Here is a 27638-nt window from a genome sequence, read left to right on the forward strand (position 1 = left end):
TCTTTCCCTAAAGGGAAGCCTATTGCTCTCCCTTGAGGCAAAGTCTGCCAACTCAGGGGAATAGACTTTTCTTCCTTGGTAGAGTTGCTTATGTTTATGGGAGTGACACCTTAGGAGCCAGAGCTTTTAAGCCAGTATACCCAATCGTGAAGTCTACTGATATTGTGTTTGTTTGTTTGTATGGTGTTTTTACGTTCCATGGAACCAGTGGTTGGTTATGCAACAACAGGACAAATGGCTTTACGTGACTTCCGAACCAAGTCGAGAGTGAACTTTTATCACCAGAAATACACATCTCTAACCCCTCAGTGGAATGCCCGAGAATTGAACTCGCGGCCACTGATTTGGCATGGCAGGCCAAGACCATACCGATCACGCCACTGAGGCACTTTACTGATATTGTGGCCCATCCAGCACATACTCGGCCTGACTTGTTGCCTTGCAGAAGAAAGAATGGAAAAAAGATAGTCAGTTATTCATTCATTCAGCCTTATGCTAATCAAGTACCTTGGGCGAGATGCTTTATGTCCCAGTGGAGCTCGGTGACTACACAGCCTGGTAAGCGGTCACCCAAGTCCTAAGGAGAAGGGTCCAAGGACTTGTAGGTGATGCCCCTCAGGTAAAGGTAATCTGACAATCCCAAACAGCTGTTTTTACCTGTAAACCATGAAGTTCTCTGAACAGCTAGGGATGGGCCACCACCTCTGCCTCCTAACATGATGAACTGAATGTCTGCTTGAGTGCTTCATGATGGGTGTTTGGGACATTATCTTGTACCAACTGGCACAACAAGAGACCTTGAAACTAGCACAAGGAGTTGGGTTCTCATTGCAAAGTGCCACAAGACTTGCTTGAATTTCTTGTTAAAAACTGTTGGGTTGAGTTTTTGCAGCAAACGTATGGACAAGAACATGGAATTCGTAACCTACAAAAGCCAAATAAGATATACAAGGCCATGCAACTTGTCAACATGCTATAGTAAGGCAATGTGTCTTGAAGGTGAGACCTCGATTTGAGGCCTCTCTAAAGAACTCTACATGCTTGAGTTAGGCTGTGAAAAGTAAAATACCTCTCCAAAGGCCATAGCCTACAAAGAACCTAACTGTTCAAAGCTCCATGATCTACTGCAAAGTAGCTCTTAATTGGAGAGAGACTGTCTGCAACACCAATTGGAGAAGATGGTCCACTTCCAGTTACTCGACAGTTTAGGGTACCTCAAACCATGCCTAAAAGGAGAGTGGGCCACTGAGGAATCACTGGGTCCTTCAAACAGAGGAGCTTGCAGTATGGGATACTACTTGACATGGAGCCAAATCAGCAAATCACACTAATAGGAGGGAAGGCAAAGAAAGATGTCCATATGTAACCAAGGGCTGCTGAAATCCCAGTCTAGAATGGTAAAGCAGAATATTCAGTTTCCTGTATAATTGTGGCAAACAGGTTCATAATTGGCATTCACCAGAGCTCAAAAATTCTTTCTCCATGCAAGAAAATAGATACCAATTAACATTCCATCAAGCTGGAATGTCCTTGACAGACAGCTCAACAGCAAACCCATTCATGGGTCCTCATTGCCAATCTTTGTCACTCATTGACACTATTGAGTGACCATTACACAATCTTGTATTGTTGCAACTTTCAACAATACTCATTCTCAAGTAACCTGTCGAGGTTCTGAACAAGATACTGCAGGTCCTGACAGACCCCCCAAAACCATCAGTAGTTGGATCCTATCCCTGAAGAGAAGCAGACATACCAATCTGTCATGTCGAGTGCTCTTAGATCATGGATGCAAACAACTGGAACTAGCAGTACCGATTACAGAATGAGTCATAACCTGAAACCTGACTAATAGAAGCTATGGACTGCTTGTGTACACAATAGAAGCTATGGATAAATACTCCTGTATGCAATAGATGCTATGGATAAATGCTTGTGTGCACATTGGGAGTCATGGATGAACTAGGAACACCCTAAATGTCTACACATCACATACACAAGGCTTGACATGCAGTGACCTTGTGTGTGCATGAACCCTGTTTTACTAACTAGCAGTGCAGGGAGCCATATGCATGCATTGGGAGGTTTGGTTGAATCGGGCACCACTTGAGGGTTTGCAGTCATATATGTACAGATTGTCATAATACCCAGCAGGAGTGCCAGTTCTTCTCGTGAGTTCCTAGGCAAAAGCATGAACAGAGGAAGAGTACAGGACAGTTCTCATGTTTTAGAAAGAAATGGGAGACACTGGTTCACCACCACTCTCAAAAAGAAATGGGAGACACTGGTTCACCACCTCTCAAAAAGAACTACATCAACCTTACCTACTGCTTACTACATCACTGTGTGTAGGTAAGGGAATGCTATAGCCAACCTGAAGGAAGGCACTTGATCACAGTCTGAGAGAAGTTGTAAGAGGGCTTGCAAGACCTCTCCATCATCTTTAGATGGATGAAGAATAAAAAGAAGAGAGTGAAATGGAAATGAGTTTGACGAAGAGGATGCATGCACTTGTTTCTTCATCTTCCTCCATCCCCAAATCCTACTTTCTTTGGCTACAGCAGAAGACATGCAAAGCATGAAGTAGCATCAGAGGAGTACAGCTGCTACCTGATACAATGGGGTTATCTTCACAAAGCAAAATGAGTGCGACAGTAGATTTAACAGCTTTGAGTTCCTTAGTTGAAATGGGCAAAAGTTGGGAGTACACAGCGATGGAAACATCTATCAGTAATCCAGTGAAGCATCAGTGGGTGGTGGTGAACCACAAACATGCACTACTGTCTTGCCTAAGCAGAAAACTCCATTTGTACCTGGATTGGCATTGCTGGAGAGCATGAGCTGGCTGTCTCCCCTCATGTGTAACCCCCTTGCAAGATAGAGGAGAACATTGATTGATTAATTTTTAGTCACCCACCTACCACCAGTTAACCATGCTTTGTTCATATGCAGAACTGATTAATTTATAGTCACCCACCTACCACCAGTTAACCATGCTTTGTTCATATGCAGAACAAACCTTTGGTCTTAGCAATAGGATAAATCTTCTCACGCCAGCTGGTAACTGGTTAAAACAATCAAAGATTATATAGCAAGGAATCTTTGAGATCTGGCAACTCATGTGTATACAAGGTGAAGGCTGGTCGGCAACCAAGCAAGCACCTCATGACATGTTAGACTTTCTTTGACCGCCTTGGAGATACAAGCTTTTCCTCTCCTTCCAAGCCAGTTGCTTTGTTTGCCCGTTATTCTTTGTGTTTTCAGTTGTGTCTGTGTGTGTGTGTGGGTGATTGTGTTTATCATGGAGTCCTCAGAGTCTTCATGGCCTCATCAACACAAGTGTCCAGACCTTCAGGGTTTTCCATGCTCCAGGTTTTTGGCTTCTACAGTTACAGATCCCTATACGACATGCAGTAGGTGCCAATCTAATTTTTGCACTATTTCTAATCCCTGCCCGGAATGTTGTGCCTGGCCTAAGTCGCAGTGGAAGGGATTTTATAAGAGGTGGGAGCATCGCAGAGTTACTTCTCTTCCTTTGTGGGAGGGGTTTCCTTCTCCTCATTTAGATGATTCGGCTTCCATGTTACCAATTTTCAATCTGATTCCAGCTCATATTGAGGAACATCTTACATATAAAAGGTATTGGTTTCCACATTCCCATAAGAGCAGAAGAGAGTTATTACTCCAACAAACACAAATATGGAAATAAGCTTTCATGGAGGAAAACCCCTTATTTTTACTAGAATCCTCTCTTCCTGTTACATTTAAATTGCCCTTTACTCAAGTAAAGGAATGAGGGCAAAGGACTGTTGAAATAGGAGAACTGCCACAAAGGTGGGCAAGGACTCTCGTAACCAAGAACTCAAGCATGCTTAAAAGTATGAGTGAAACAAGAGCTTTAAATATATTCTCAAAGTATTCAAAAGTTCTTACATATTTCATTTAAGTAAATCCTGTATGGAGCTGATATTTATTTACTATAGCAAAATTACACTATTTCACATCACAGCAGAATTATACAGTCTCTTCTATAACTTTTTGTACAAGTGTTAGGTAATTACAAAAAAGAAAAAAAATGTCTTCATGATACCATTAGTAAGCCAAGAATTTGTGCATTTTTAGGTTCATCCCAAATTTAACTGAAGTTAGCATGTTAAAATAAAAACTAAAGGTGAAATTGAACCAAAATAAAAAAACTTTCAACTGGCAAGACTGTATTGGATGCTATTCACTACAAAAAGAGACAGCATGTTTTTCAATGTTTCATACCAAGAATGGCACTTATTCTCAGATGTAACCTTAACAGATGTTAATAACCAAGCTGATCACTGTAAAAATACAGTAAGAGATCAATTGTAAATTACAACACCAGACCACTAATGAAATGAACTAAATTAAAATGTAGTGACTGCAAATGAATGCATTGTTTATCACAAGGGAAGACCACAATTTTATCACATAGAGGCAGTGAATTTGTAGTAAGAGGTAATATAGTGTTCAGTACATTTTTCCTCAGTTCAACAAATTAAATGGCTGATTTATTGATGAAACAAATTATAAAATCTCACATACTAAACATCTTTTGAATCAACTTCATAATTCTCTCCTACTTATTCTTCAGTCAAACTTGCACTCATCCACAAAACTACTACACACAGGACATTCACTATTTTCAACGTCTCAAAAACAACAGTTAAAAATCAGAATTTTTATAGTATTAGATCTTTTCTAATTACTGAAGTAAGTGCTAGTTAACATAAAAAGTTTACTTCAGTAAAATTGAATATTTGTACTGCAGAACTTTTGACAATGTGTCAAAGATATTTTTTTTATTAATGTTTGTTACGACAATGTGGACTAATCAAGATAATATCATAATAGAAACATTTTTATCAACCTACCCCAAAATTAACTTTGTAAGTATAAATGCTTACTGTAATCCATTTGAAAACCATCAATATTGTCTAAAATATACATTATTTTAGACAAGGCATTTCAAGACTTACATGAGACATTAACTAACTACTATTTACCTAATGTCTTTTATTTCAACAAGAAATATATGCATATATACTGAGAATCTTAAAGAGATACAAGGCAACAATAGATATGAATATGTCTCGCTATTAACTAAGCTTTGTATATTAACTGAAATTGTCATTTTTTGCCTTTATTACTAAAGGGGTTTGATCTGAACAGGTTAACTGCTGTATTAACCATCAGATACCAAAGATATAAAATATATAAAGAAAATACTGAGTAATAATCTGCAGACTCAATCTAAACATAATATAAATAATAAAAACGTAAAAAACGCTCTAACCAACTGACTTTTGGAGCAATATTAAAATTCATCTAAAAAAGCAGTCTATAAAAACAAAAATATACAAACTCACAACACACATATATACATATCGTCATATCTTCATAAGGCATCTACAGCACCATGATTACAAGCAAAGTAGATTTCTCTTGTATACACTGAACTATCCTGGCAAGGAAAAATGCACTTTTATCCTACACTGGGAAAATATAACTTCTAATAACAATGTTTTCAACATTACTCACACCTTTAGCACCAAAGGAAGCAACTTGAACACAACTTCATGGTCTACTGAGCCTGAGTCAGAACACCTGAAGATTCTACATGAAAGACTTTCTTTATCAGCAACTAAAGATGTCTCATATGAAATAGAAATAACTAAAGTTTGCCCAGATAAAAAATTAAGAAAAAAAATTCTTAAGCAAAAAATTATTAGCATACAGGTTTTGAAAAACTGTATACTATTAGTGGTAAATAACAAATAGTATGTTTGGAGTCCATTACTAAATTGCTTTGTTAAAACACAAACTATTAAGAGTCACTTGGGTAATACTATCGGTTATTTGAAAAAAAAATAAAAAATTAACACAACTGAAGCATTAAAATATATTTCATAACTTAGTAGATCCTGACTGAGGATCTTGCGTACTAGGTTTTGGAGAATTATGATTTGTCACAGGAGATTCTTCTGGGTTAACAGGTAACCCAACACTATGTCGATACTGGACCATATTACGCCAGATGCGAAGCTCTACTCCTCCCCTGTAAGAGTTGCAAGTGTTTGAATGAAAATGTTATCCTAAAAAAAAAAAAAAAAAGACTGGATGATTGGCATTAAAAACTATTAACAGTAACTGTTCATCCATTGCTGGACTAGAAAAGTAACCTTTAAATGTCAATATTTGCTATCAAACTGATCTTGGTAACATACACGGCAGCTGTACTGGATGCTGCTTATAATTATGATGATTATTACTAATACTATATAATATTCTTAACTCAAATCAGGAGCCAACTCAATACTCAGATGAGAGGCAAAGACCCTATTGCATGTTGATGTTAATCTTATTTAACTACTACTTGAATAATATATCAATTGGGTCGGGGTGTAAAAAGAATGAAGCAATGACTGGCAGACAGTGGACTGAGAGTTGGGCATGTGCAATGGGACTTCTTTTATCCATTCTGTAAGTCAGTGGAGTTTAGTCCACTATACTTGAATAAAAGCTTATTGTGGTTAGTCACTTGTACATAACTTGTCTTTTAGTAAAAATATTGTACATGCCATGAATTACTCCAGTTCATTACTTGGATTGAATTAAACTGTGAAACCACAAATGAAAGAAACTTGGGGCCAAGCTAGCTTATATAATATTAGTATATGATATCTGTGAGTGCTTCCCATTTGTTAACTAATGGTAGATGTTTATATTCCTGAAATTAGTTGGCAGGTATGGGAAATTAACCATAAAAATACAGTAATGTACTATTAAGGACTTAATAATCCAAAAGTACTCGTAAATTACATCATATTATGACAGCTAAACATTTAGTAATCAATACTGCTAGCAATAAAAAACTAAACATTAAGTAATGTACTTACATATGCAACTCACTTCACAAAACAAGAAACAATGGGCATTTACCAAAATTTGTCTAAAAAATATTTTTATGAGGTTTTCACTTACATAAAGACACTTACTAAAATCTCCAACTAAAATGCCATGGCAAAATTATTTAAATAACCTTACCTCATTCTCAGTCTTCTCAAATCATCTCTGGTCATCCATGTAAGAACATCATCTTTGGTGTAATCTTGAGCTAAGAACTGAAAGAATATAAAAAGAAAATGTATTTCTAAGTTAACTAAAGGATTAGAATAACTAGATGGAATGTTTCCTTCACCATTAATTATATAACATTAATCATGTTTTTATGAACTCAAGGACACATTAAACATTGCTAAAGACAAAACGCTATAAGGACACTTAAACTTCAATAAGTTTTATTGTGAAACAAATCTTACAAGAATGTACTTTGCTTTTATTTAAATGTTTACTGGATTAACATATAAATAACTAGGTAAATAGTATAATATGGCAACAACAAGATTACCGACTCCTTCCTTACTCTCTTGGCTTGGTGGTGGGTGGGGGGGGGGGGGGGGGAGACAAAGGAAAAGGAAACTGTTATAAGTAAAAATGTGGGAAAATCTTGCTGGGGTCAAACGGACAATGAAAGGAATGTGTAAAACTGTCTAAAGTGGGCTACTTGACCTGTTAACCGTTTAAAACGCACACATACACATACGGCGCCGATTTTACCTGTGCAGTTTAGTATGTAAATCTAAGGAGAGCTGAAACAGACACTAGCATTCAGTCGATCTAAGATTCCTTTATTTTGTTTTCCTTTTATGGTCAATCTGCTTCAACATAGATTATCTAGGGCTCAGACAATCTTGTGAATCATATCCAGACTTTCACAATGCCTCCTTTTCCCCTATCATCATCTAATGCATCCCTTCATTTGTGAAAACATAGATAAGTAGAAGACTAAATAAGGAAAAACTGAAGATTAAATAACTATATATATATATATATATATATATAATAATAATAAATACCATTTTTAGCAATTATCAACCACAGTATTTTGTTTTTGTGAGGATGTTTATGAGATTTTGGCTTCAAGCCTAAATCTCAATATTCCATTCCATTCTATTCCATTCCTATAAGAAAGGTGAACAGTATAATGGTTAATAAACGATATATTTTTACTGACAATCTGGGTACCCTAAATATTTGCATGGCGGGCTCTTGGCTGACTGTTTGGTCTTCTGAAGTTGTTTTGCCACTGGTATCAGTTAAAGGCTTAAAGCACACCATAATGGTCATAACTGTCAAGATCAGTCAATGAGATTGAAAGACAAATAACATATTTAAATGGAATGATCCTTACTCCACACTCACTCCTAACAAAAATATTTCATGAAAACCCTCTCAATGAACACAGCTTATTCTATACAGTCAGAACTGAACATAGAAAAAAAACATTTTTCTTTCACTTTATTTAGTAGGTAGACCAATTTGGCTAAAAAGATTACAAATTCATGAAATTACTAATTAGTGCATTCCCTTCACAATAGGCAGGCTGCTGCTGAATACAGTGGGTAATTTCATAGCATCTGCTTTAATGCTAATTCAATAAAGACTTTAATTCACAACCTGGTCAGTCCAAGTCTGCAGGCAATCAAAATTTTGGTTTTTAACAGCATTACTTAATATTTATGATCTTTGTACTGTAATACTGTATTTTGTACTATCTACAATAATTGCAATCTTATTCCGCCTCTTCCTCTCTATTCAAATTACTTTTAGGCTTTTGTAAAGCACGAGATGCTTTAAATTTTCCAAAGAAACAAGAGGGATAATAATGGAACTAGCAATCAACTATAAAAGATAGTTCAACTACACTTACCTTATCAATTACATCACGATCTATTGAAAGAGATTGCAGCCAGTGAACCAACTCCATATCAATGTTGCGTGAGGACACGTGAATCATGGGAGGTTCGTGGGAAAGGGTAGGCAGTTGGGAGACAGCTTCTGCGGGATTACTCTGATGAGGGAAAGGTGTACGGGTTAGGTTATAGTCTTTGCATACATTTAGGCACGTCAATGGATGTGTTATACATTTTCTCAAAAGAACATCTAACATTTATAGTACTGTGCCACTATGGTCCTGGAATACCTCAAGGTACAAATATCAACAGGACTACTGTTCTTGAATCTACAATTCAATTAACTGTAACAATTAATCAAAATGCAAGGAAAACAAAAAAAAAGTCATACATATAGCACCTAAATTACATATCATATGATCTACATTAAACATGCACTGGTATTTATAAAATAGCATTAAAGTACATTAAACATTACTTCCAAGTGCAATGTATAAACTATAGTGCAAGCAGCTAAAAAGTAATAAATATTTCTGTGCTGCTAAAAGACAATCACACATTTCACAACTATGTGGAAAGTACAAAAAACTCAGACAGTTTTAAATCTTGTTCTAGAAAAGTATCATAAATGTCCTTTCTTAGACTAAAACTAACCATAAATATCACAAATGAACCGCAAAACCATAACATTAATAAAAGAAATTAAAATATACTTACATCATTCGAATATATATAATACCAAAGCAAATCTGCTGGGTATACTGGTTTTGATAAACTGATGTAATTTTATATTAGTAAATATATACGTATATGTACGGTGACAATACCCATCACTACCTTCGATAAAGGAGGACCTTGCCATCCTCAGAAGGAAACCATTACCCAGGAGTCCTTTCTTTCCCGAACCAATGTCAGGAGAATGGCAAGGCACACCCCTGGGATAACCCTTCAGCCACCCACTACGTAAGGCAGCACACCCTACAATCACAACTCCCAGGACATGGCGCCAATCAGCGCCTTCGTCAGTCAGCCACTCTCTCCTAAATGATCCATTCTGCTCCCTACCATACTGGCATAATTGTACCCTGGCTTTATTTGCCTTTTGGTCAACAGTAGAGTATACTACTAAAACTTTGGACAGCTGTTATATAACTTCTTGCAGTTATACAGAAACTCATTTGGCAAACTGAAAAAGTGCAATACAATCTCAATGGCATCAACAAAGTCAATCTGTTTAATGAAATAATAATAATAATACTTTTCTGGTATTATACAACCACTAATAAGAATATCTACATGTGATCTTGTCATAGTATTGCTGCCTAAGGTTTAAACAGGCAAGTACTGTGTTAAGTAGAAAATATTATTTTTATTTTTCTGGGCTTGGATTTATCTGATTAATAACAATATCCAATATACTCTCCGTTAAATTAAAGTACCACTGTAATATAAAACTGTACAGCTAAATTAGAAGATTAATTCAAGATGACTTGATGGATAGTATCTCAACCATTTTCAGTAATGCCTTTTCACTACCTAAGAAGTAAATGTACAATAAATTGTTTAATGGACCTATTCCAAGTGATCTACTCATGTAAACTGAAACGTTCAAGTGAAGATGTAATGCATTAGTACCATACAAACAATTCACCTTGCACAGTACTTATGCAATTCTCTTCTTTCTGTATTTCCTGAATTTTAAGACAATGGCCCCTTTAGGCTTGTTCCATTTTAATACTATAGGGTTTATCTTCTGGATGATGATAATATACACAATAATAATAATAATAATATAATAAATCAGTAATAACCCTTCATTTAAGCATATGTTATTGAATCTGACTGCTGCTACAATGCCTTTCAGTTTAAAATACTCCTTTTCTGTTCTTCTGATGGTGTCCTTTTCTCCACTTGGAAGGTTGAGGATAAGTTGTCCCAAGTTCTCCTCTGCTTCAGCTGCCATTTCTGGTTTTCTTCACACGTTTCGTTCCTCCTAGGAACAACTGAGGTCTGATTCCAGTGAGAGTGTGTGTAAGAACAACCCCTTTTGTGTACGACACCGGCTTCTATGTTGGGCGCCGGGATTGTTGACTCCTTGTGGAAGCCAATGAAAACAGGGTAAGTTTGGTGGAGACCAATGAAAAAATACAAGTCAGTTTAGAGTTCTGGGCTGGCCTCTGATTGGCTGATTATGACTGCTGGGAGCCAATGGCAGCAGAAGCAGCAGAGGAACTGGGATAACTTATCTTCAGCCTTCCAAAAGAAGAAAAGAACACCATCAGAACAGAAAAATAGTATTTCTAACAGAATGGCATTGTAGCTGCAATCAGATTCAATACAATAATAATAATAATAATTATTGTATGCAATGAGCATAGGAACAGTAACTATCTTAAATCATGTACGAACATTACATATTTTAAATTGGTTGACCCTCTTCAGTGTCTGTCCTTTTCAATATCCGGATTAACAGGGGTCCAGCTTAACAAGGGTCGACTGTACTATCCCTGCTTTACATATTTTTCAAACAAGAAGTTAGGCTAACCAATTTAATCATTCAGTAACCTCAAATTACCTATCCATGTTAAAAAGTAATTGACTATATTAGGTTTCAATAATGGAATTGTCTAATATTATTATAATAATGCTAATCATCACTTTGTTAGCCCGAAAAAAACAGCATGGCAACTACAGAATAGTTTAGCAATTGAATCCTAAATCCTTACCTTGCGGAGGACCTACTAGCTCTCAATTTCAACAAGTATAAGCCTACCTGATACAATTTTAAGCCTGATACAATTTTAAGCAACTAAAACTTTCCACTGGGTCTTAAAACTATGTACTTAGCTTTAAAGTTGTTACAATGAATGACAGATGCACAGTCAAACACTTACTGGAACAAAACTGGGGATTAGTGAGCTCTGAGACAGACTGTTAACTCTGCTGAGAATGTTTGTGTATGATGTTACGCTTTACGCTCGTTATTTGTTTGTGAGGTTTGTTTATGTTTATATTGTGAGCAGGAAGGGGAAGCAAATCAAAATGATGTAGGCACTTGTCAGGTTGGATCTCAGAGGTAAATAAAGTCAGCCTTCTGGGCTTAGCCTGTGTCACTCCGTGAAATGGTTCCTTTAGCACTCATTTCTAAGGTATAAATATTGCTATAAATACCAGAGAAAAAAGCTATATGGTAATGCCAGAATAGTCCGGCTCGCTCACCTTTATTTAACGTGTCGGTATGGTATCTGGGGCGAGTGAAACCACTACCAGAGGTCCCCCTGCCATTTAGTCTCTTCCTTTCTCAATATCCCTCGTCTACAGAGGAGCCGTTCCAAGCCCCGCTACTGCTACAACTAGCGCTTTGTTTACCATTCCTTTCAATAGCACGACTTCGCTAACATGCGGTTTTTCTTGTGTAGTGATTTCGCTTTGGAATTTCTCCTTCTTGCATCATGGAACGTCAGGTAGTTACTGCATGTAAGTTGAGTACTGCAATTAATGTTTGGTATTACTCAGAGGTAGCGATACGCATGTTTAACTGTCTTTTAATGGGTTATATGCGGGAGTGGCAGCCTGTGCGTTGCTGCTCCCACGCCGCCATTTCGTGGCTCGCTACCGGCGTATATTTACGCTCTTATCGTACACCAATTGGTCTCCTATACTAATTGGAGTCAATTCTCATTCATTTAGCAGTTCTTTATGTATAATTTATAGATGCGTTTCTATTTATCTGACGTTTTAATGTTTAGTCCGATGCGGGGGATAGCCTACTGACCGAACTGCATGCTTTCGGGACGTAGCCTACTCAGTTAGCTTTATTTCACATCTTGAGGTTGGCATATCAACCATATATCTAGCTAAGATCTATTATATGCTATTATTTTGGTAAGACACCCTTATCTTCTACGGTAAGATCCTGATCCATTCGTAGCCTATACATATTCGTCCTCGAGCCACCTGGCCGTCTTGCCCTTTCGGTTAAATATTTCGATTCGGCAATCTAGGCTAAGCCGCTCGGAGTTTGCCAGGCCAACTAGTTCAGATCGATTCGATTTATGGAGTTAGGCCAGCCACTCAAGAGGACTCATTGCTTTCCCTTTCGCTCCATATTTATTTCTCTCTTTCTTCTCCCCCACGTTAGGACAGGATGTTTCTTGATATGTTTTTTTTTTTTTTTATGATTCATAATGTAATTTGTAGGGCATGTTAGTAGACCTATAGGCCTACTCTGGGTCGGTTGGTCCTTCACACTGCGTGGCTGTTCACCCGGGTGAAGGTTTCCAGCTGACCGCGTACAAGCCACCCTGCTAACACCCCCACTCACCCACCTCGGTGGAGTGCGGACTCGCTCACGCTACACCAGGTAGCCGATCCGAGTTCTGGGGGGGGGGGGAGGGGGGGGGGTTATCGGTGGGCAGGCCCTCAGTACCATGCCTTGTAGTGGGGACGAGGGTACCCTGTTTGGCTGAGCCGTGGTTGGCCACCTGGCTCGCCTGGGCAGGATGCTCTCCGGTCCACAGTGTCATGTATTCCTTCCACGGTCTTTTTCACCCACCCTTTCCCACTGCTCTGGCGGATCTGGGACCCCAGCTTCTAGGCATGGTCTATGTAAATAGCCCTATTCCTTATTGACCAGATACGGGCCAAGGTTATAACCGACCCCCTGTTCTGTTCTCACAAAGCCGGACCCAGCATCGGGATAGCTAGGTGCATTTAGACACATGATAGGTATTGATCCACACCTATGGAATCATTACCGTTGCATGCATATTAATACACACATATATTAACATCCATTATTTCTTAGTTTAAGAATTGACATAACCCCCCTTTTACAGGGTCTCCAAGAGATCAGGGACGCGGCACTGGCTACCCTGAAGGTCTGGGTTGGTGGTTTCAGCCGCAACGCCAAGAAGGCCCAGCCGTACATGCTCTCAGAGGAGATGGCTGGGCTCATCTACCCCGGGGCCAATAAGTCGGTGGCTGTAGAGGCAGCGGTAGCAGCCCCCATCATCGCCAAGATTCAAGCGATGACTGCGCCTGTGCCGGAGGAAGGTCTCAGCGAAGAAGTCGTAGGAGATGTGGCAGCCCTTGACCTCGACCGGGAGCCCATGACAGTGGACAACATGGGCGAAGGTAGGAATGGTAGCGAGGCTGGTAGTGTCATCTCATTCTTCTTTCTCTTCTACTACTTCCTTCCAGGGGTTCACCGGGAAGCTTCAGTCAGCTAGACCGAAGTCAACCTCGGTGATCCCCAAGGTAAAAAACCCAGTGGACTTGAAGGCCTTGAAAAAGTCCTTGCCAAGACATAGGTCTGGAACCAGCAGAGTCGCTAAGCCATCGGCTACTAAACCCGAGGCAGACAAGGCAAAGACTACTCCCCCGCTCAGGGGTCGAGAATGAAGGTTCCTAAAGCTTAGGCCCAGCCCTCTAGCTTTGACCCGGAGGCATTTTCAGCCAACATGATGCAGTAGGTGGGAAGCATGGTAGGGAACTTGGTCCAGACCAAGTTCCAAGAAATGCTCTCCCAGCTGTCATCCATGCTGGAAGCCTCAGGCCAATCCATCCAATCCTTAGCGGAAAGGATGGTGACCGAGGAGAATCTAGTTGCGGGTCTCCGGGATACAGTGGCAACAGGACTGCTTCAGTCTGAACAGGCAACCCATCCCTTGCCAATGCCGGACCCTTCGAACCTACCTCCCTTTAAAAGCAACAATCCATGGAGGTTGGCAGCATATGCACCGTTCGTGGACGGTATGCTGACAATTGAGGGTTGTGGAACTTGAAGACTGGAGGACTTTGAGTTCCATCCTCCAGGGCTCCAGTTCCCCTTTAATGGCTACGTCCGTCTAACGGAAGACGCCATGATAAGGGAGGACCAAATCCCTAAAGAGACTGTCATCTTTCCCCGGGAGCAAGCACAACAAGCTTGGCTCCAGAATCTGACAGAGTGGCAATGTGTCAACACTAGGTTGACGGCCCACAGGAGCCCCTTTACTATATTTACAGTAAATGAGGATACTCAACCCCATGCGTGTCCAAGGAGGCTGAGCTGACTATGCAGGATGCCATGAAGGACGAACCCATGCCCCAGGTCCGGGAGATAGATTTACCTTCCCTTCTGGTCCCCAGGACCACAGACTGCTGGGTAGACGCGCCTGCCATTTTCTTGGCAGGTAAGCTGACGCCGGACTGTGGTGACACCCTGTTCAGCGAGCGGCTCCCTAGACTCCCGGACAGCCTAATCAAAGCGGAATACGACGCTCGATTAAGGCTCAGCAGGTCCCTCAACTCCACCACCACGGCTGAAATGACGTCCCTCATCTATTCAGATGAGCCATTATTTAAAGTCCTTACCAAGTCACTACTACATACAGTGCAGTGTGACTTGTAAGATTTCATTATAGCACGGCAGAATTGTAGGAAGTACATTCTGGCGGACGCATCAATCCGCCATGAACCCAATAAGCTGATCGGATCCTCCATCTGGGGAACAAACCTTTTCCCCAATTCCGCCGTTAATGAGGTTTTGGCGGAAGCTGCGAGGGTGAACCAGAGTCTCAAGATCCGTTGGGAGCTCATTCCAAAAAGGAAACCTGAGGCCACCGGATCGAATCCAAAAGGAAAGAAGAGGCTGAGGAAGTTCCAGCCCTTCCAAGTCTCCCAACAACAGACTATGGTCCAGGCGGTTCCGGTGACTCAAGTAGGTCAACCATCTACATCGAAGGCACAACCACAACAGCAGTATGTGCTTGTGGCTCAGCCGCCACAACAAACTCAGGCTTCGACCTTCTTCGCCGTCTCTCCGGCTTACAACGCGACCTTTGAAACTCAGACGTTTCAAGGGTACAACAGGTTCGCCAGAGGCAGCCGCGCCAGAGGAGCCTTCCGTCACAGAGGCAGCGGAAGAGTCTCCAACCGAGGCAAGGGCTTCCAGGGAGCACGTGGTGGCCAACCATCTGCCAACCAGTGAGAACCCCAGGTAGGAGGGAAGCTCAACATAGCGCCCAGAATATTTACAAAGATAGCGGAAACAATGGTCCAGGAATTGAGGACTCGGGGAATAATGTTAGTAGCTTATCTGGACGACTGGCTCATATGGGCCACAGATGTTGAAGAATGCCGCAAGGCAACGGTCAAGGTAATAGAGTTTCTGGAACACCTAGGTTTCCAGATAAACAGGAACAAGTCCCGGCTAACTCCGGAGTCACGTTTCCAGAGGCTAGGAATCCGGTGGGATCTAGACTCTCACACCCTATCAATTCCGCCGACAAAGCGAAGAGAAATAGTCAAGGCTACAAGACAATTTCTCAAAAACAAGCAGACGTCCTGGAGGAACCAGGAGAAAATCCTAGGTTCACTCCAGTTTGCATCAATGACAGACGTGCTGCTGAAGGCCAAACTAAAGGATATAAACTGGATTTGGCGTTCGAGAGCGAACTGGAGATCCCGGGACAAAATTTCACGCATCCCGGCGATCTTACGCAAGAGACTCCGCCCCTGGACAGAGATCAAAAGTCTGTCGAAAACAATACCCTTACAATTTCCTCCGCCGGCTCTAGTAGTCCACACGGACGCCTCCTTGAGCGGCAGGGGCGGATACTCACAATACAAGAAAGTACAGGGAACCTGGTCAATGTCATTCCGCCAGCTACATATCAATGTACCGGAGGCAATGGCAGTGTTTCTAACCCTGAAAAAACTTTTACCAGCCAAGAAAATCCATATCGAGCTGGTATTAGACAGTGCAGTGGTTGTCCATTGCATAAACAGGGGAGGCTCCAAGTCGAGCCATGTGAACCATGTGATGATAGCCATATTTGCCCTAGCAGACAGGAACCAATGGCATCTATCGGCCACTCACCTAGCAGGAGTGAGAAATGTAGTGGCAGACGCTCTATCGAGGTCCACTCCACTGGAGTCGGAATGGACTCTAGATGGAGAGTCATTCAAATGGATCTGCCAACAGGTGCCGGAGCTTCAAGTGGATCTTTTCACCACGGAGTCGAACCACAAACTACCATGTTATGTGGCCCCCAACCTGGACCCTCTGGCTTATGCCACGGATGGTATGGCAATAGAGTGGGATATCTGGAAGAAAATTTACCTCTTTCCTCCAGTGAATCTACTACTGAAGGTCCTGAACAAACTCAGGACCTTCAAAGGTCACATTGCACTAGTGGCCCCAACTGGCCCAAGAGCAATTGGTTCCCTCTACTAGTGGAATTAGGACTCCGGCCCCAGCGGATTCCCAATCCCAAACTGACGCAGCTGGTACAAACGCGGACTGTGTCCGCTTCCTCAGGAATTCAGAAAGCCCTAACTTTATGGACTTCATGAAGTTTGCGGCACAGAAGGATGCCAACATTGATCCTCAGAATATCCGGTTTCTAGAATCAGATAAACAAGAATCAACCCTGCATCAATATGATTCAGCAGTAAAGAAGCTAGCCACCTTTTTGAGGAACTCAAATGCACAAACCATGACTATGAATCCAGCAATAACTTTTTTCAGAACCTTATTCGAAAAAGGATTAGCAGCGACTACAATTACTACAACCAAATCAGCACTTAAGAAAATTTTCCAATTTTGGATTCAATATTGATCTGACAGATTCATATTTTTCATCCATTCCAAGGGCTTGTGCTAGACTTAGACCAATAGACAGACCTCAAACGGTCTCCTGGTTCTTAAATGATGTCCTCTAGCTAGCTTCGGACACTGTTAACGAATCATGTTCTTATATAACGCTCCTAAGGAAAACATTATTCCTAATAAGTCTAGCCTCAGGAGCTAGAATTTCTGAACTGTCGGCCCTTTCTAGGGAACTGGAACATATTGAGTTCCTACCCTCAGGAGAACTATTACTCTTACCAGATCGTCAATTTTTGGCTAAAAATGAGGACCCACAAGATAAATGGTCCCCATGGAAGATTGTCCCACTGCCTCAGGACCCGTCCTTATGTCCAGTTAATTCACTAAGAGCTTACTTGAGCAGAACTGCTTCGAAATCTTCAGGTCCCTTGTTTATTAGAGAAAAGGGTGGCACTACCTCCCTAAGAGGGATCAGACAACAGATTCTATACTTTATCAAGCAAGCTAACCCAGAATCATTCCCATGTGCGCATGATATTAGGGCAGTAGCCACCTCAATTAATTATTTTCAACATATGAATTTTTACGATCTCAAAGAGTACACAGGCTGGAAATCTCCGACAGTATTTAAACGCCACCTCCTAAAGTCATTAGAGGCCCTTAAATTCCCAGCAGTGGCAGCAGGGAACACAGTTTCCCCTGACACTGCATAGAGCAGTAATAATTAGTTTAGTAGCCTACGTCTCTCTCTACATCTCTCTCTCTCCTACCTGCCTCACTAGCATTCTTGACATTACCTCGGTTGTTCTGAATTGCACATTGTACCTTGGCTTGCACCTATGATGTATCATGATAAATTTGATTGTACATATGTATATCTGGGTCTGTGATCGTGTAATTAAATTCCTGTTTATTGATGTGTGATTTGTTAATGTTACATGTTGGGTTATACAACCCTAGTTAGTGGATAAGTTTTTAGGATAAGGATTATTAAAATTCTCATAGTATTAGGGAATTTTATTACTTACTTGTAGATTAAATAACTAATATTAAATAGTATTTAATGTTATTCAAGTTTCAATTTCCTTACAGTAATTTATCTACACTTACTTTCCAAATCGGGGGGGCCAATTCTCTGTTACTATTTCACGGAGCGACACAGGCTAAGCCCAAAAAAGGGATTTTGACAAAGGAAAAATCTATTTCTGGGCAGTGACCTGTGTAGCCCAGTGAAACCCACCCTCTATTTCCACACCCTATCTGGCCCAAGCTTGGGTGGTATCTGCAGGAATGGTAAACAAAGCGCTAGTTGTAGCAGTAGCAGGTAGACGAGGAATATTGAGAAAGGAAGAGACTAAATGGCAGGGGGACCTCTGGTAGTGGTTTCACTCGCCCCAGATACCATACCGACACCTTAAATAAAGGTAAGCGAGCCGGACTATTCTGGCATTACCATATCTTTTTTCTTTGGTATTTATAGCAATATTTATACCTTAGAAATGAGTGCTAAAGGAACCATTTCACTGGGCGACACAGGTCACCGCCCAGAAATAGATTTTTCCTTTGTCAAAATCCCCTTTTTATGTCTGCCTTGGATTTATCCTGCCACACTGGTCTACACAATCAACAAAGTGTTAACATTGGGTGGAGTGTCAAACAGGAGTGAGAGGGAGACCCCTGCTATGGTGATAAAATCTGAACCAGTATTTAGCATGGTGGAGGTAAAAAGTCATTACACATGGAAGAGGACAGGGAAGGTTTAGAGGTAGAGGAAGAGGAAGCATAGCAAATAGAAGTGAAACAAAAAGGCAGAGAAACAATGTCGACATATATGGTAAGGTTAGGAGATGTTATGTAGATCAGAGTACCACCTGGCTCCAGCATGTTCAAAAAATGTGTATGTCAATAGTGTAAAGGAGGAAGAGTTATATTCTGCTATTGAAAATCCAAAAATGATATCAGTGTTCATGACAGAATCTATTAATTGTGCTATCCTAGACACAGCATGCAGTTCTACAGTGTGTGGTAATGATTGGTTGAAAGCATACATGCAGTCTTTGTCAGACGAAGAAAAATTGCAAATAGAAGAGGAAGAAAGTGAAACAACGTTTAGGTTTGGTGCTGGTAAGTCAATGATGAAAAGTAAAATTTCCAGTGAACATTGTAGGTGACAGAGCAAGTGTAATAGCAGATGTGGTGAACTGCTCTATACCCCTTTTATTCAGTAAAAAAATCAATGAAGAGAGCACAAATGAAATTGGACTTAGAAAATGATACTGCAGAAATTCATGGAAGAAAGTTGAAATTGAGGTGCACTTTCCCAGGACACTATTGCCTTCCATTGAGGGATGAGAAAGAAGCCTGGAAGAAAACAAGAAATAATGATGACCTTGGGAGATAATGAAAAGGAAAGGAAGAAGATAGGAAAATTGCACCAACAATTCGGGCATCCCTCATCTAAAAGACTGATTCAGTTGTTGAAGGAAGTTGGTGTTAAGGATGAAATGTGCTAAATGTATGCTGAAGAAGTATCAGATAGCTGTAGATATGTATGCAATATAAGAAAACACCATCAAGGCTAACTTTTAGTGTGAATATGGCAAAGGAGTTCAATGAAGTAGTGGCATTAGACCTAAAGGAATACAAAAAAGGGGAAATATATTTTCTGCATATGGTGGATGTGGCAACGAGGTTCTCAAAGTCTTATCCATGTGGCAACGAGGTTCTCAAAGTCTTGTGTGACAAGAAGTAAAGAACCCAAGGAGATAATAGAGAAAATTATGGAGACATTGATGGGAACTGGTTTGGGACCCCCTGTGAAATTCTTTTGTGATAATGGTGGAGAGTTTTCTAATAGAAATGTGTAAGAACATGAACATTCAAGTGATGCATACAGCAGCATACTCTCCCTTCACTAAAGGCCTGTGTGAGCGTAATCGTGGTTATGGATGAAATGATAACAAAAATTATGGCAAAGCAACCAGAACTGTCTTTAAAAGTGGCTTTGGCATGGGCAGTCAATGCTAAAAATTGTTTTCAAATAGTACACAGTTTTAGCCCTTATCAACTCGTGTATGGGCGGAATCCTAACCTACCATGTACCATGAGTGATGAACTTCCTGCACTGGAGGTTACAACACCTAGTGAAATAGTTGCCAAACATCTCGAAACTTGCCATTCTGCAAGAGATGCCTTTATTGGTGCTGAAACTTCTGAGAAAATATGAAGGGCACTCAGACACAAAATAAGGACCACTGGTAAAGTCCTTAAGAATGGAGATCAAGTCTGTTTTAAGAGGGAAGAGCAAAAGGAATAGAAAGGACCAGCAAAAGTCATTGGCCAAGATGGCAAAACAGTGATTTTGAAATATGGTTCAAATATTGTGAGAGCACATGAAACACACATTCAGGAAATACCATACGGTTTTGATAGAAACTGAAGAAGGAAGAAATGCACTGCTTGATATGTTGAGGCATCAAAGAGAAAAGGATGAGACAGACAATTCGGCAGAGAGTGAAAAAATAGAGAGGAAGAGCAGGAGAACCAAACCAAAGTTGAGGTTACTTTATCTGAAGATAATTTAACAGTTAAGAGTGCTATTCCAAAGTTTGGACAGAGTAAAATTCCTACCGAAAGAGTCTGATGAATGGCAGATAGGTACTGTTCACAGCTGTACTGGAAAATCTACAGGAAAATAGAGTAGTTGGAGAAATACTGAACATAAAGATAAACATAAAACAGCCATTGACTGGAAAAGAGATTTAGAAAAATGGGTATCAGTTTTAGAGGACAAAGTACATGAACCCAGTGAAATCGTAATGGCTTGTGAAAACACAGAAAGTCAGGAACTTGATAAGGCAAAACAAGAACTAAAAACCTGGAAGAATTTTAGTGTTTATGAAGGAATTCCTAACTTGGGTCAGAAGGCATTGTCAGTACGATTGGTAGTGACAGAAAAGGAAAACAGTGATGGGAAAAAGAAAATTAAAGCATGACTAGTTGCCAGAGGTTTTGAGGAAGAAGAAGAAATCAAGTCAGATTCTCCCATTGTTAGCAAGGAGGTGGTCAGGTCCTTTGTCGATATATTGTCTTCCAAAAGATGGGCAGTGAATTCAATTGATATTAAGGCTGCAGATGTGTATCTTACTCCACCTGTTGAAGCTGGCTGTGATGATAATGTACTATGGAAATGTTAAAAAAACGTGTATATGGTCTATGATGCTGCTAGAAAATGGTATCTCACAGTAAATACTTTCCTGTTGAAGATGGGATGTAATCAGGTGAAAACTGACCCTGCAGCATTCTATTGGGTATTACAAAGGAAATCGGTGTGGTATGTTTTTGATGCATGTAGATGATTTCTTGGGGGGAGGAATAAAGAAATTTGAAAGTGTAGTCATTGCGAAAATCAGAAATCATTTTCAGGTTAGGGAACAAAGTACGTAATGGTATATTCAGATACATTGGCCTGGATATTGTACAGAATAAGCATGATGTCACACTTTATCAAAATGAGTATTGTAAATCTCTTGAATCTATAACTGTAAGTGACGAGAGAGGATTAAATAAGAATATGAAGTGTAATAAAGAAGAAAAGGAAAAATTTAGGGGTCTAGTAGGCCAACTAGGGTGGTAATGCACAAATTCAAGACCTGACTTGTCATATGATGTATTGGGACTTAGCTGTAAAATAAATAACCCTTAGTAAAAGATCTGACTGAGGCAAACAAATGGCTCAGAAAAGCCTGTACCTTTGAGAGCTGTATGTACTTCCCAGGACTGGGAGACAGTTTTAAGTTTAAGTTGGTTGTGTCCAGTGATGCTTCTTATGCCAATTGCCACGATGGATTTAGTAGTGCTGGGGGCTTTGTGATTGTCTTAGTGGGTGAAAATGGAAATAGTTGTCCTTTATACTGGGAGTCAAAGAAAATAAGAAAGGTTGTAAAAAGCACTCTTGCAGCAGAAACACTAGCAGTCGCTGAGGCAGTGGATATGGCTCACTATCTTGGAAACAAGTTAAAAATGTTTCCGAAAAGAGTTTGAGAATTGACATAGCTATTCTTAAAAGAACTGGTTCAGAATGGAGTTTTCAAGATATTTTGGGTAGATTCAAAAGCACAGTTGGCTGTGTTAACCAAAAAGGGGGTAAATTCTTTGAGAATAGCTAAAGTGTTTGAGTGTGGATCCCTGAAATCTTACATAGATTATATAAGTACTAGATAATTTTATTTTCTAAGCCATATAATGCTTGTTGCTTTGGACATGAATTTCTTTTGTTTTCTTTCAAAAGAAAGGGAATATGTTAATTCTGTTGAGAATGTTTGTGTGCGACGTTGCACTTTGCGCTTGTCATTGTTTGTGAGGTTTGTTTATGTTTATATTGGGAAGGGGAAGTGAATCAGAATGATGTAGGCACTTGTCAGGTTGGATCACAGAGGTAAATAAAGTCAGTTTTTTATGTCTGCCTTTGATTTATCCTGCCACACTGGTCTACATGATCAACACAGAGTAGAGTGTAATGAGAAAGATAGCCGACATACACACTGTTGTCACATCTGTGCGAGTAGGATGAAGGGAAAAGTGAGGCAATTAGATAGAGCCCTCTTGTCCCGAGTCCTTTACGTTCTATCATTGTGCCAACAAAAACCACTATTCTGGCCGAAACCAACTATACAAGATTTTTTTTTTTGATTGGGTGGTCTGTCCTGTGGAGCCGCAGGGCCGACCATGAGAGTGCAACTCCCTTTGAGGACAAAGAACAGCTATGCTCTACAAAATTAGTGCAAAAATCCTCAACCTTGTCAAGGTAAAACAAGGGATAATTCAGGGTAAAAATGCATCATGCAAAGCTCACAAAAATGAACTATCTTCAGATTCCAGAGGAGGGTCACTCATTGGGGTAATGCAAGAGCTTCACTGAGGTCAAGTGCATTCTTTGCATCCTGATGACACAAACTATATCACTGCCACAATTATTTCATCACCTCCCTCTTCCTAAAAATTTACTTATCAATGACTTGGGATCAAACTGGGAGCTAAAAGTAATATATTGTGAATTTTTAGAGGGACCAACAGTAAAAAGGGAATTGAAAGCATTATGATGGATAATAAGAGACAAAATATGACAACACTAAAAATAGTGGTAGAGCTTGTGTCATCATTCAAAATGAAAGTTAGATTGTGCTGAAGCTCCAAGAAATTACATAATTAAAAAAGCTTACCTCAGCAGTTACAGTTTCTGCACTTGACTGTGATCCCATGGTACTGACAGGGGAGTCATCTGAAGTGTCTCCTAGAACAGTTGTAGTTTCAGTGGAGGCACTCTTACATAGCCTCTTGCTTTTAGCCCATTCATCCTTCTCATTCCCATTTCCTTTTTCTTCACTACTTCTGATTGCTGGTGGCACTTCGATTCCAAGCTGATCTGCCAAATTCTGGCTCTGATCTCTACGCTCTCTTAAGAACATTTTCAGGAGCTCTCCATATCTTTTCTCAGCAAGAGAAAGTTCTTCAAGTAACCTGAAATAGAAATTCCACCATGAAATGAAAAATCCATTTGCTGTACAATCTGCTAAAATTCATCACCAAACACTGGTTTCAGTAAACTTAAGAAAGGCCAAGTGCTATAAATTTTCACTGAGAAATGTTTTTGAACACTGAAAACTCCCAAATCTCAGAGCACATTAGAACACATGTAAACTACCATAAAACTTTATTAATTATAAACTACCATAAAACTTTACTAATTGTAAAATTACTAATAATAACCACAAAACAGTACTTTATCAAAGTTGTTTGCGATGACTGTGTGGTAGACTGGATTTGTAAATGGGTTTGTCTGAAAAAGTTTAATATTTAATTAAAATATATTTTTAAAAATTTTATTTTGTTGAATTTTACTGTTTTTTAAGTTTTTTCTTTTGTTATAGGTGTAGAACTTCTCCCCCTTCCTATGGATGGTTCTTGTTTTTCTTATGGATTAAAGTATGAATACTGCACCTTTGGTGAAGTCAGATGAACTTGTCAATTATTGCTTTTGAAATTGCCCTCATAGCCTTTAAAATTACTTTGTGATTTGAAGCAGAGCCTAGTGCACAAGCATAGTAAAGTGAATTGTTGTATCAACATATAACAAGACAAATAATGTGAGTTGGATGTTATTTTCAGTTTTGAGAAGGCTTATGTTGTTGTTGTAAAGGACAAAGTGAATTACTTTGATAATGTACTGAAGTCTCAGGTATTAAAGGGCAAGATACTAAGTTCAGTGTAGATTCGTGTTGTATTGAATTCCGGGTAAAGTGGTATCTCTGTAAACAAAAATATACTTCTTGTTACAGTGGACTATATCATATTATTGCTATTGATAAGCATATTTCTTTGTTTGACTGGAATAAAGACCCTAATGTTGTAAATGGCAAATATTTGTGTGTGTGTGTGTTCTAATCTGTTTATTTGTTGTGATACACATATTTCTTTGTCTGATAGGATTAAAGACCCTAATTCTGTACAGGGCAAAATATTTACCTATGTATTCTAATCTATTTTGTATACACATAGATGTACTGTTTTTTGGTAAACTGAATTGCAAATAGTATAGAGCAATACTTTTAATATGCAAAGTTCATTGCATGTGTTTAGTCTGGTTTTGTAGATTTTTTGTTTTTTGTAAACTGAATTACAAATATAGAGAAATTCTTTTGATATGCAAAATTCATTGCATGTGTTTAGTTTGGTTTTATAGATTAAGTAGCTTGAGTGTGTGTGTGCGATGTGAAAGTGGTATATTTTCTTTGGAACTTCCTTATTTTTCCAAAACAAAAAGCTTCATTTTATTTCATATAGTACATATATCTATATTTATTTATTTGCTCAGATTTTGGTAACCTTGTTTTGTAAATGGACCAAATTCCATTCTTTGATTGTGTAGCAATTCTAGATTAAATTAGTATTAAGGAAAACTGTCTGAATAGCCTTACATATTTTCACCCAACACCATCTGCCCTTCACTTAACTGTTTCTTTATAAATCTAGCCACAACAACTGCAACAATTGTAATTTTGGTATGATCATCCTATTATAGGATACTGATAGGTATGTGCAATACAAAAAATGCCTGAAGAGCCAATGAAATCAATGGTATTTGACTTCATTAAGAAAATAAATAAGAATAATTCTAAATCAATTAAACAAACTTTTAACTATGCAATCTATGAGAAAATCTAAACATGATGTTACAGTTGCACTCACAGCAACCTTTATCTTTTGGTAACCTTTTATTTCTAAAAGGTTACCAAAAGATAAAGGTTGCTGTGAGTGCAACTGTAACATCATGTTTAGATTTTCTCATAGATTGCATAGTTAAAAGTTTGTTTAATTGATTTAGAATTATTCTTATTTATTTTCTTAATGAAGTCAAATACCATTGATTTCATTGGCTCTTCAGGCATTTTTTGTATTGCACATACCTATCAGTAAATGGTAGCGTAATTACAATAGTAAAACATTTAGGTTAACACAATATTAATTTTTCATTAAAGGTTTCTCATTGATATCACAAGATTGATCACATGTGCCATCATCATAGGGATTCCAGTCTGGTTCTGGTGAGTCGACTTTGGCTTTGTCATCGATATCATACAAATCATCTTTGTACCATCCATGGCATTTTTTAAATGAAATTATAACACTTTCTATTTTCATGTTCCCCATGCTTTTATAACAAAACGCAGTGAACATCAAGTGAGGCAGCACACAAAGCTATTTATAACTGTTTAGAACAATTCAGTCATATGAACAATAATTGTATTCAATAATTATCGTTCATTATTGTATTTAGGGATGTACCCAAGTATCATTATTGGTATCAGTATTAGTGGTATCGGCTAGTTTTTGTGGTATCGGTATCAGTCATTCTAGGCTGACATAATATTAATTTTCTGTACCATTTTTCAGTTCTAGGATAATTATAATGAATATTATCTTTAATAAAATTATAATTTTAACTTAGTTCAGATGGTCCAAGTCCAGTATGAGTTGGAACTTGCACAAGGATTTGTGTGGTTTTTGAGTTGAATGTTTTGTTGATTGATATTAAGAAACAAACTCTGGTCCTTCCATAATCTTATTTTTATTTGTGTACCGGTATCTCATTTTTCTTTGGATTACATAATAAAAACAAAATTATGTAATGTAATGAGGCAAAGGATTAACCCCTCCATAACCAGAACCTTTCATAATCTAAATTAATGAGTCTGTTAACTGTAGTAATATGGAGGTGACAGGTTTTGGTATCGGTATCGGCTTTAAAAGCTGATATCGTTATCGGTATCGGTCAAAAATTTTGTATCGATACCTAATTGAATTGTTAATATTAGTTTGTCTGTTTGTTTGCATAGTGTTTTTACGTTGCATGGAACCAGTGCTTGTTCAGCAACAGGACCAACGGCTTTACGTGACTTCCGAACCATGTCGAGAGTGAACTTCTATCACCAGAAATACACATCTCTCACTCCTCAATGGAATGGCCGTGTTATTATTAGTGGTTGTTCAAGAATGGCAATGAAATGTAAACAAAATAATGGTTTCCCTTTAAAGCTTTAGATTTTCTAGTGTAGCAAACCCAAAATTCAAAATATAGTGCATACAAGTGCTCTAAATGCATTGTAGGTGACAGGTCCCATCCCACTACTCTTAAAAATTAAGAGATTCCAACCTGAGATTCTCAGCCCTTGTTGCCTGCAAGGTTTCTTGAAGCTGATGACAATGCTTTGAATGATGAAAATCATGAAGCATGTTTGCTGACTTGGTGGAATTTATTGTGGAAACACCAGACGTACTCCCTTCCTCTACAGCATCTCGAGGTCTACCAGGGCCACGTACAAGGACTGCACCACCTTCAGCTGATCCCAGTAATATTTCATGTTCTGTAAATGATAGAAAGTCAAAATTTCTTTTCAGTTTCATGACTATATAAATGGTAAACTTTGAAGGAGTATTTACATTAAATATGCCATAATTTCTATACTCTGCCAGATAATTACACCAGCAATTGCCAACTGTATTATCCAGGACAATTTCTTTGTCAAGATAGTGTCCATTTTGCCCAAGATAAAATTTCCTACCATGTTATAAACATTTACACAGTATGAAATCAGGTAGTAATAGTGAACTTCTCAAAATACCTCTAATATGGTGATTACACCCTGAAACTAATCGAAATACTGTAATAAAAACATATGATGCTGTGTGATTATCCTTTA

At 39.0% G+C, this 27638-nt stretch overlaps 1 protein-coding gene across 1 annotated transcript in view; it reads right to left on the minus strand.

Annotated features, from left to right (window-relative positions):
* Positions 1-3958: 3958 nt before the first annotated feature.
* Positions 3959-27638, minus strand: part of LOC135197474 (mitogen-activated protein kinase kinase kinase 15-like) — a 259241-nt gene continuing 235561 nt past the window's right edge. Inside the window, 5 exon segments of the mRNA XM_064224540.1 lie at positions 3959-6085; positions 7075-7151; positions 8801-8941; positions 23601-23898; positions 27092-27302. Coding sequence (XP_064080610.1) covers positions 5935-6085; positions 7075-7151; positions 8801-8941; positions 23601-23898; positions 27092-27302 — 878 coding nt within the window. The 3' untranslated portion in view covers positions 3959-5934.

The sequence above is a fragment of the Macrobrachium nipponense genome, chromosome 21 (assembly GCF_015104395.2).
Source record: "Macrobrachium nipponense isolate FS-2020 chromosome 21, ASM1510439v2, whole genome shotgun sequence".
Taxonomy (NCBI): Eukaryota; Metazoa; Arthropoda; class Malacostraca; order Decapoda; family Palaemonidae; genus Macrobrachium; species Macrobrachium nipponense.